This window comes from Populus euphratica, unplaced genomic scaffold, assembly GCF_000495115.2.
Source record: "Populus euphratica unplaced genomic scaffold, PopEup_1.0 scaffold475.1, whole genome shotgun sequence".
In the NCBI taxonomy this organism is placed as follows: Eukaryota; Viridiplantae; Streptophyta; class Magnoliopsida; order Malpighiales; family Salicaceae; genus Populus; species Populus euphratica.
This window is the reverse complement of record NW_011500195.1, coordinates 159,421-171,109: the sequence shown is the minus strand read 5'-3', so window position 1 is coordinate 171,109 and position 11,689 is coordinate 159,421. Positions and strand designations below refer to the sequence as shown.

Here is an 11,689-nt window from a genome sequence, read left to right as displayed (position 1 = left end):
TCATGAATACTTTTATTATTGAATTGTTTTTATAAAACTCATAATTCATCCATTATCACTTACTATATTATTTTTGTGTAGCTAGTTAAGTCTGTTAATTTATTTTTTGTAGATAGTTATAAATGGAAAAGAAAATCTACCATGCTTGTTTTGCAATATGTAATTAACACCAAAAATTGCCATTAATTGCAAAGGGTATTTAATATTACGATAAATAATTCACCAAATCTAATCACATCTTGCAAACCCAATTCTAGTTAAAAATCAACCCAAGTTAAAACTTAACCCACACATGGCAAATTTGAACACAAATCAAGAGTTAAAATTTAACCATAGTTAACTTTATTTATATTATTAAAAAAAAGAAAAAAAAAAGTAGGACTTGGGTTGCTAATAAAAAAGGACACCCTCCTAGTATTAACCAAACCCCCACCCTTTTTTATTATTATTATTTTTTTCTTATTCAGTCATATGCTTGGGCACTTTCGAGAGAGAGAGAGAGAGAGAGAGAGTTCTTCAGAGTTTCTAATGGAATTTTGACAAAAAAAGATGAAACCCATTGTGCATGTTGATTGATACAAATTTTCTTCATTTTAAAGGACTCTCCCTTCTATAGGTAACTTTTCATTTTTTACACTTTGTTTTACTCCAGAGCAAAAGTTTTTATTTTTATTCTGTTTTTTGCAAGATTGGCAATCCGTGTACTGGTTTTTTGAGACTCTATAATCTAGGGCTTCGGTTTGAAATTAACTTTTGTATAATTCAAATGAGTGAAATTTGACCGTTACATGTTGCTTTAAAAACCTAATACTGTAGATCCATCAAGAACTTGTTTTATTTGATTGTAGTGTTTTTTACTAATTTTTGGACTGTTTGCAAAAGGGTTTTGTTGTGTTTTATTTTTGTGATGTTCAATGTGGGTTGGTTGTGATTCATGAATTGTTTAGAACATGGAATGGTGAAGTAAAGCTGCGACCTTATTTATTTTACATTTTGTGGGCGTGTTGCTTGTTGGCTGTTTTTGTTCGAAAATGAATTTGCTTAGTTGTTTTACTTTATAATTTGAGGTTAGCTTTAGTTTTTGGCTGTAAATTCTACTGATTTTTTGCTAAGTTGGAGTTTGTACCGTTGAAATTAGTTGATAAGGTGTCTGAAGAAGTTAGGAATTCTGATTCTGATTCTATCTTGCTATGGATTTAGATCCATTAGAATTTTTAGGGAATGTTGCACATTGCTATTGTTTGTGTTTTAGTGATAATCAAAGTGTTGAAAAGGTTGAATTTAGCATTAGTCTAGAGTGTTAAAAGAAAAATCTATACAGAATTGGAATGTATTGACACGTTCTGTTCTCAAAATTGTGATAATGGTAGCTCCGTGAAGGTGGGGATATGTAGTTTAAGATTAATGAACAAGAGATTCTGATTACCTTTGGAACTACTTGGTGTTGGATTTCAAATGTTATGGTGCTGTTAGTGCCATTTTACGAGAGTTCGACACGTTAAGGGGAGATCATGATTTTAGGGAAACAAGTGTGCTACATTTATAGGTATTGAAAATTATATTTATACACATACTAAGTTTGATCATTTTCAGCATATTTCTTTTCCTTGGGTTGATAACGGTCGCTCCGTGAAGGTGGGGTTGTGTATTTAAGAATAATGAACAAGAGATTCTGATTACATTTGGAACTACTCGGTGTTGGGTTTCAAATGATACGGTGTTGTTTGTGCCATTTTACAAGAGTTTGAAACATTAAGGGGAGATCATGATTTTAGGGAAACAATTTTGCTACTTTTATAGGTATTGAGAATTATATTTATACAGATACTAAGTTTGATCATTTTCAGCGTATTTCTTTTCCTTGTGTTGATGGTACCTTTTGAAGCTAATTTTTATTTCGTTTGCCTCTCCTCTAAATGTGAGATTTCAAATTCAATACTCTAAAAGCTAAAGAAAAGCTTTGTACTCCAGGTAAATTGAAAGATTCATAGGTTTCTGTCCAGTATCATTGATCCTTAATGGAAACAAAAAGTTTTTAGATTTTATGATCTGAACTTGAAAGAATCTGAAAACATTTGTCAATGAGACTTCTCTTGATGCATCGTTTCTCTAAGTCTGCAATGCACATTTCTTTTTTATTTGATGAGAAAAAAACTGGTTTTTGCTGAAATATGGAAAATACTATTGTAACAAAATTGTTGCTAGAAACTACTTTTAACTATAGGAATGCTGAATTTATTCTCCTTTTAAATCCAATATTATGTGCTTGGGAATGCATAAAATGGAAGGTAAAGAAAAATAAGAACAAAAAAATATTTCGTTTGCATCTGCATGTAAATATGTTAACCTGGATTTCAAATTTATTATTTAACATGCATGAGGTGTATCACTTGCTTGTGAGGGTTGATACAGAAAGCACTCATGCATTATTAACTTAAGTAGGAATCTGTTCTATATATTGATTATGTTGCCTTTCCATGTCTGCCATGTTTAAGAATTGTGAGGGAAGAAAATTGGAAACGTGTTGTTACCATGGCTTACATGCTGCCCTTGTTAATAGGGGACACGCTGCACACACACATTCCATTTTAGGATATCCATGGAAAGACACGTTTTGGTATTCATATGTCTAGGCTTGGGGAGTTGTTTTGTTCAATTACTTGTGCTTTATTCTTATTGCAGTATATGTATTTGTGTGTGTTTGTCTTTGTAATTGTATACTAGAGACTTTCTAAATATATTTAAGTACCATGATTAAATTCTTCAAGTTGGTAGAGCTACTCCCTTCCTCTCTTTGAAAGCGCATGATGACTATTGCATGCACGTGTGCATGTGTGCTTGTGTAAATGCACATGTATAATTTTCATTTATAACTAATAGTAGTGGAAAACATGCAATGCTAGTAGGTGGCATTTGTATATATTTAACTCTCTGAATTAATTTATTTCTATTATGGTGCTATATCCTTCTTCCCGCCCTTTAATTTATTGACATCATATATATGTTAAGCTATTGAATGTTTTTCCACCATTATGCATATTCTTAAAATGGTATCCAACCCTCTTGAATCTCATGGATGATCTGCAATAGGATTTTGTGGGCTTGAAGCGTGACATTTACTGTTAGGCATGAGGGTACACAAAAAGTTACTGCAAGGGATTTTGTGTTTCTTTCGATAGAGAAAGATTGTTTAGCCATTCCAAAAAAGATCTTGGAGATTGTCTAATGCTTACTCCCGAACTCTTTGTTTACACAGTAGTAATGTTATTTGCTTCCCTTTTCATCTTCGGGTTTTTATCTAATGATCCAGGGTGTAATCCTAGACGTGAAGAATAAAAAAAAATAAGGCTCTTTCCTTCCTTGATTTTTATTTTTATTAAATGTTAGAATTTTATCTATTCTACATCTTTAACTATTACAAAATGAATAAAGAAAAAGACTTGAAAAAAAAAATACCAAGTCATCAACGAAACCATAAGAGAGGTATTCGAACCCTCGGTATGAATAACTCATACAACGGATTAGCAATCTAGCGTTTTGGTCCACTCAGCCATCTCTCCCAATTGAGAAAAGATAATCCTATGTTACATTACACAACAATACACAACAAGTAGGGCTTGAAAAAAAAAAGTCGTTCTACACTCTCTTTTTTTAATCTTTTTTATTACTATATTATTATTATTATTATATGCATCAATGTTTATAGGTCAAATATTCCAATGAAGTAATTTGTATGCATTTATGTTTATAGGTATTAGGGAATGATATTACATGATGAGTGGACCATTTGTACTTCTTAATTTATTGATGTCTTGCATGTTGGGCTGCTAGTGTTTCTGTCATTTGTCGCTCGAATTAGAAGAAACTGAGACTTACTGTTTTGTCAAATATTGAATTTTTCTTCTAGTTAATGTAAATAAAGAATTATGTGATTTATAGTTATTTTGTCTGGCGGAGATTTGCTTTCTGGGAAGGAATAAGAAATACAAACATTGTTGGTCGTGATTTGTATGAATATCATGCTGTCTTTTGTAATTATAAGATAATAATAACTTACATTAGAATCTATTCGACATTGATTTTAGTTTTACTTTTGCTTTGAACAGGTCAAAAATTTGACGGTGCCATTTGTCTAGAAAAATGAACCTGGAGCTGTGAAATTTGTGACTCGAGGTTGAAATCTTAGAAACATTCATATAACCACAAGACACAGGGCTTTATTCCTGGACATACACATTTTATGGAGTGCAACAAAGATGAAGCAGTCAGGGCTAAGGAAATTGCTGAGAAGAAGTTTATGGGGAGGGATTATGTTGGGGCGAAGAAATTTGCTTTAAAGGCTCAAAGCTTGTATCCTGAGCTAGAGGGTTTATCCCAAATGTTGATAGCATTTGATGTGTATATTTCTGCAGAGAACAGAATAAGGAGTGGAGAAGTTGATTGGTACAGCGTGCTAGGTGTGAACCCCTGGGCTGATGATGAGACAGTCAGGAAACAATACCACAAGCTAGCTCTCATACTTCATCCTGATAAAAACCAGTCTCTGGGTGCAGATGGTGCATTTAAGTTGGTTTCAGAGGCCTGGGGTCTGTTATCTAATAAGGAAAAGAGACTAGCGTACAATCAGAAACTGAATCCGTCAGGACAGCAGCAGAGAGTACCAACCCAGACTAAGGTTCCCTCTTCCCAGCATAGTGCAAATGGCTTTCATAATCATAACAGTACCGCAACTTCGCACACAAGGACTCAGAACAAGAATTTGCAGTCGAGGCCCACATCAGCCTCTTCTCCTTCATCTCGAAAACCTGATACATTTTGGACTATCTGCCATCGATGTATGATGCATTATGAGTATCTGAGGGTTTATTTGAATCATAACCTGCGATGCCCCAACTGTCATCAGCCTTTTTTGGCTGTTGAGAAGGATCCACCATCAAACGTTACGAAGTCATCCCAGAATTCAAAACATCATGCTGCAAATAGTAATCCATTTAATTTCCCAAAAAATGGTGGTGAAAGTTCACAATCTGAGGGATTTGGAGTATGCAATTCAACTGCTGCCCCAAACCTCCAAAGGAGTAATTTTACTAGAATGAATGATTCTGGAGGCAAATTTGCATCAATGCCAACTGCTGGTCATGCTGAGAGTGTGGTTCAGAAGGCACATGGCCAAGTGAAGAGGGAGCAGGATGCACAGGGAGCCACTGAACAGGAGAAGCGTTATGTTTCTAAAAGGATGGATAATTCTTCTCTTAGAGCAGACCAACTCTTTAAAAGGAGGAGATCTGATGAAGCTAGCGTGAACAATTATGGAGCTGATATTTTGAATCAAGCAGCCACCGGAAATGGAGGAGCGGGATTGGGAAATTCATCTGAACCAAGAAGGGGCTATTTTGAAGCACAAAGGGTTTATGGTTTCTCAGATATTCGTACCAAGTCCATTACCGAGAGAGAGTTGTCACTTCTCGAGGTTCGAAACATGTTGATGAAGAAGGGACTCTCGGATGTGTGCAGAAAACTTAAAGAATGGAGCTCAAATCAAGTGAAACTGAAAGAGAGTAGAACACAGGAAAGCAAGGTGAACAATGATGCAAATAAACATAAGAAGAGTGGTCACTCTGCTGGCTCTTCTTCCAATGAATCTACTAAACAGGCACCAGCACCTTTGTCTATCAATGTTCCGGATTCTGATTTTCATAACTTTGACCTGGATCGAACAGAAAGTTCCTTTGGGGATGACCAGGTGTGGGCTGCCTATGATGAAAATGATGGGATGCCTCGATATTATGCTCGAATTATCTCAGTGATCTCTTTGAAGCCATTTAAAATGAAGATCAGTTGGCTTAACTCAAGAAGCAACAGTGAATTTGGCCCTTTAGACTGGGTGGGGGCTGGTTTCCTAAAAACCTGTGGTGATTTTTGGACTGGCAAACATGAAATCAGTAAAACTCTAAATGCTTTCTCACACAGGGTTACGTGGACAAAAGGCACACGTGGAGTTGTTCGCATACTTCCAAGAAAGGAAGATGTCTGGGCTCTATATAGAAACTGGTCTCCAGACTGGAATGATGATACCCCAGATGAAATGGTACAAGAATATGAGATGGTAGAAGTGATTGATGACTATGATGAAGAGCAGGGTATATCTGTAGTTCCTCTTATTAAAGTTGCTGGTTTCAAGGCAGTTTTTCGTAGACATGTAGGTCCAAATGAAGTTAGGAGGATTCCAAAAGAAGAGATGTTCCGCTTCTCTCATCAGGTCCCTAATCACGTGCTTACTGGTGAAGAAGCTCATAATGCCCCAGAGGGTTGTCGGGAATTAGACCCAGCTGCTATCCCGATGGAATTTCTTCAGGTTACTACAGAAGCCAGTGAGGCAGCAGTGGTGGCAACTGGTAGAAAGGCGAAGGAGGAAATGGTGTAGGATTCTTCACAAATTCACACAGATCTCATGGTGGAGGATGCTTCAAAGGCTAAGAGAAGTGAGATGATGGAAACTGAAGAACCTTTCTGAGATGATACATGAGGGTGGGTACTTAGGCAGCCAAAGCAGCTAATACTGTAGTTTATCCTGCAACAGTTGATAAGTTGCCAGTGGAAAAGCTCAACATACACAATATAGGTAAGTTTTTCCTTTGTTTTATAAGGCTGATCAAAACTGCAGATGCTTCTTTTTGCCATAACTGGAGATGTTCTGTTACTGGATCAGAAAATGATCCTGAGTTTTTTTTTTTTTGGTATTACTGTTATGGCTGTATAATCTTCGGATGTTTGAACTATAAAGAAGCTCATGCTTGACCAGAGTCAAGTTTTAGCAGCATCAAGCTCTGTTGTTGAATTGCTTTGCATAATGTCTGAATTTTCTTTCATATATCTTCAGAATCCTATTGTTCAATCCATGCTTTGGCTGCCAAGCAAATGTTTTGTTACTTGTTTTGTTTGATTGAATGAAATTGGTTAGCTCTTCAATCCATCCAAAGGGTTTTTCAGGATGTGTATTTTTTTCTTTTCCACTGCAGAGTCTCCTTATTTTCAGTCTACCATGCAATGTTTTTCATCTTGATGATCTTGCTTTAGAATGTCAGTATTGGGCTAAATCTCCAAAACCTACTGACATAATCTGCTGCAAGAAAAACCCTAACTGATACTTTGGATGCATTTGATTAGTGGGAGTGCATTGCCTGAGTACTTGTCGTGCTTGTAACGCTAGCACAAGCTTTGACTGAAGTTACCATTTCTATTCGGTGTAATGGGGTCATGAGTTCCTTATTGTTTTGAACCCCAAGCTTTGACCGGTTTGTTCAAGAAACAAAGGTTTTTTTTTTTTTTTCTCCACATCATTTTCAAACATTTTTTTTTCTCATTTTTTCTCTCCCTTGATATATGTGTTTGCTTGCGCATGGATGAGTAGATAGTTAATTGGTTAGATTTTATATACTTTTACATATTTATAATTTTATCTTTGTATAATATTTCAGAGATTCTCTAATTTATTCAATCAAATTTTTTCATTCAAATTAGAAAAATTATATTTTTTTTATTTTAAAATTAATTTATGAGTTATATAATAATATCGTAGTAAAATTTCTAAAAACAACTCAGAATATTCCAAGAAATGAAAAGTTTTCAAAAAAGCTCAGCGAGGATTTTTAGAATGAAAATAACAATAATGTTAATTTGGATTAGTAAAAAAACAGAAAAATATGTGAAAATATTTAATATTATACAATGATATAATAAACACGATTCCAAACATGAAAATATACTAGGAATTTCCAATTAAGTAAGAATAAATTGAATTATTTATCCTAAATTTTCTAAAAACTTTAACAGCTGGTTTCATTTAAATATAATATTTCCTTTCTCTTGTTCTTTTTTTTTTCAATTTAATTACATGTTTTATATATATATATATATATATATATATAACTCATTGATCTCGCTCCCCGTTACTGGTGTCCAATCATCTGGTCCCCTCCACTGAGGGGTCACATTCCATAAAAAAAAAAAAAAAAATAACCCTCAATAATTGATCAATCAGAATAAATAATATTCTGTCCACTTGGATTAATTATTGACCCGATAATTAAATGTTATTTCTTGAGAAATGAAAGGGGAAAAAAACATGTTAGTGAACAAGATATAGATGCTAAAAAATTTTCTGGAAAAATATTGTAATTCAGTAATATTGTTTACTAGAATAATGTAAAGTTAATTTTATTTTTTCATCTAAAAAATTTAATATTAATATTCAATGGTATCTCAGTTTTTTAAAATGGTCTAAAAAATTAATTAGGGATAAATAAGTTTTTTTTTACCTTAAATACATAGTGAAATAATTAAAATACATAAAAAAATTAAAATTTAAAAATAATACAAATTAAAATGCATGGTGAAATGACTAAAATACTCTTAAAAATAAAATAAAAAATTTGAGTTAAATGATCTTTGATTTTTTCACAAATGTCCTTTCCACTTGTCATTAAAAACATCACCATGTTCTTCTATTATTGGTGCGGCACATGTTTTTGGTAGTAGTCTGGTTTATTAGTAGATTTTTTTTCTCTTTTTCTTCTCTCATCTCTCAAAAAATATAGCTTGATTTTCTTTGTTGTTGATATTTAAACTTCAATTCTTATTCTTTTAATTATTAATTTTTTATCTTTATTTTTTTTGTAAATTTTTTATTTGTTTTCAATTTTATTGTTTAATCTCAATTTATAAATGTTATATTTTTCAATTTGATCCTTCTTTTTTTATTTCTATTTTTTTTTCTAGATCATTTTGTAAAAGTTTTACTAATTTTAATTATCTTTCACTCTAAATTAATAGTATTATATTATGTTTTTTTATATATATAATTTGATCATTGTTGTTTTGATTACAATTTTTTTTTATTTTTTCTGAAAAAGTTATTATTCTTTTCAATTTTAACCTTGAACCTTAATTTTTTTTTAATTTTTATGTTAATTTTGATAATTATTTTTTTGAATTTTTTTCTTTCGCTAAATTAATTTTTATTTTCAATTTTACCCTTCAATCAAATTTAAAATTTTTTTTAATTTTGATTCTTATTTTTTTAATTGCTATTATTTTAATCTTTTTATAATTGAATTTTTTTTTTAATCTTATCTTTTAATATTTGATTAATTGTGAATTGGACATTATTATTTTTTTTAAATAGATTTTTTTGATTTAATGACTCGGGTTATTGGTTTAAAAAATTAAAATTTAAGCCGCAATTTTGACATAATATCCCAGATTAGCCCGACTTTGATTAATAGAACTACAAATTTATCATGGTAACTTAACTAAGATTGATTTTTTTATGTTTTTTTTTAATCCAGCTTTGTTTGTCCATATTTAATGATTTCTAAATTAATATACATTGTGCTGTTCTTAATCACCTCTCTTTTAAATTGATCCATCTACTTCTTCTTTTTTAACTAAATTAAGGCCAGCTTATTCATTCTAGCTGGGTCTATAACCTGAATTATTATTTTTTTTCTTTTATAAAACTTGCTTACAACAATTGAATATCATTTTTTGCACAAAAAAAAAATTCCAGTTCCAAGGCGAAGCAAGAGCACTGAGTTTACTCAAACCTAGACATTAAATACATGTATTTGAAATTTTAGTTAAAAATGCAATTAATTTACAAATGCATTGATACCATTAGTATTTTCAACAATAATTATAACCCTATAATTTAATGTATGTTTCATATGGTGACAGCATTTTTTAGCCATCGTTTTAAAAAGTTAGATACTTGATTAAAACTATCATAAGATAGATTTTTTGCATTCAAAATAAATAAAAAGCAAAGTTTTCTTAGATGAAAAACAGGTTATTTTATTAGTCATAGTATTAAATAAAAAAGAAAGATAGCAAAATGTCATGAAATGTTATGAAATTTCGAGCATTGGATATAAAAATCGATAATTGATGGGAAAATTAATTATCTTTGACCGATTCAACGAAATGATCATAATTGAATATGACACTGTGTTTGAACATTCAATTAATACAGTATTAAGAACCCACCTACCAACCTAACAGCTAATTCAATATAATATTATATTAATTAATTAATACTAAAGTCAGCATGATTTATATTCTTAGTTGATGTTAATTACCGCATGTCAAGCTACGAATTAAGGGCGGAGAATCTTGGGGTTAATAGCAATAATATTAAACACGCTTGTTAATCAGCACAGATCCCATGCAACTTAATAATGGTGAAAAAGAAGTTTCATGGGCATTAACTCCAAGTGTACAGGTCAAATTCATGGAATTTCAAAGAGCAATAAGTCATTCATCACCTTCAATCTCAGCCAAGTTGTGACATTGCCAAGAACTCACAGCCAAGAACTCACAAAATGTTCTCTTTCTTTTCTAATTTTTAAATCATGCATTATTTTATGGTTGCCCTAGCAGGGAACTATTGGTGGTGGGGCGATCTCCCCATGTATTGTCAAATGGAGACATATTTTGCTTCCTCCATGGAGACTAGTGTTAAGATATTCGTATTCTTTTGGTCCTATTTGCCTAGAGTTTCAAGTTGTTGGGTATGATATAATTGAAAGGTCTAATATTCAAAATCTAAAAGTACCTCTTCTCCTTTTATATATGAAAAATTAAATGTCTTCCAATGCAAATGGGCTTTAAATCTAGTTCACCTCGGAACTCACTTAAGTTATTAATATTATCTAAATATATATGTGAAATATCCTTTTAATTTGAGATTTAGACTCTTTATTGTTTGATCATATAATTTCACTAAACGAAAAAATTCTTTTTATCATTGAACTCACAAAATCAATGAAAAAAACTAGAAACATGACTATCATATACTCCTCGAAAACACGAGAAAAAAATAATCAAAATCCATTATTTAATGTGTTGTGTGCATGTGATTAATATTGTTTTACTAGTCTACGTCTCCCAAATCCATTATTTGGGAGCAAGCAGCACTTTAAATACCAAATCTTGTAACTATATACTCTTACATCATAGCCAAAAAAATGATGTAATAGAAAGAGTAGTTTAGGGCTTTGATCAGTATGTTCGCAGAACTCATTTTGTCATATCGTAATATAAATCCCTTTTCTTTCTATAATATTGTTTAGGGCTTTGAGTAAACAACACTTTTAAATGCCAAATCTTGTAAAGTTACCATAGAATAACGTGCATGTGCATTTCTCTTATAGTATTAGAGAAGATTGTGGTATCTCTTCAGATTTTGGAGTATATTCATACGTTTTGTCTTCACTTATTTACCTCTTTCTTTGACTATTATTCCATTTTATCTTCAGTTTTTTTTTTTTGCCCTATCTAAATTTAAATAAGGGTAACGAAGCTAGCCATCTTTTCTTCTTGGAAATCACTAAATAATTGGTGGAGTTAATAATGGTGGCAGTGGCAGTTGTCTTCTTACAAAGCTCATAAATTGAAGTTGGGGGAGAAAAAAAGATTCAATTTAATTACCACTCATTTTCAAATAGGGTAACCATGCATGCATGCAAGCCATCCCCTCTTCATGATGATCATCAGTCAATTGTGGACATAATAATGGAGACGATGACGACTGTTGTCTTGCATTAAAGCTTTCACAATTAAAGCTCTCATAATAATGGTGCATGCATTTCTTGGATGCAAATGGCTTGCTTTGACTAGTCATAAAGAAATT

At 32.0% G+C, this 11,689-nt stretch overlaps 1 protein-coding gene across 1 annotated transcript; it reads left to right on the top strand.

Annotated features, from left to right (window-relative positions):
- The first annotated feature begins 470 nt into the window (after positions 1-470).
- Positions 471-6,929, top strand: LOC105111772 (uncharacterized). The gene is made up of 2 exons (XM_011007222.1): positions 471-616; positions 4,107-6,929. The coding sequence occupies exon 2, from the start codon at positions 4,241-4,243 to the stop codon at positions 6,422-6,424; it is 2,184 nt and encodes a 727-aa protein (XP_011005524.1). The 5' UTR covers positions 471-616; positions 4,107-4,240; the 3' UTR covers positions 6,425-6,929.
- Positions 6,930-11,689: the final 4,760 nt, after the last annotated feature.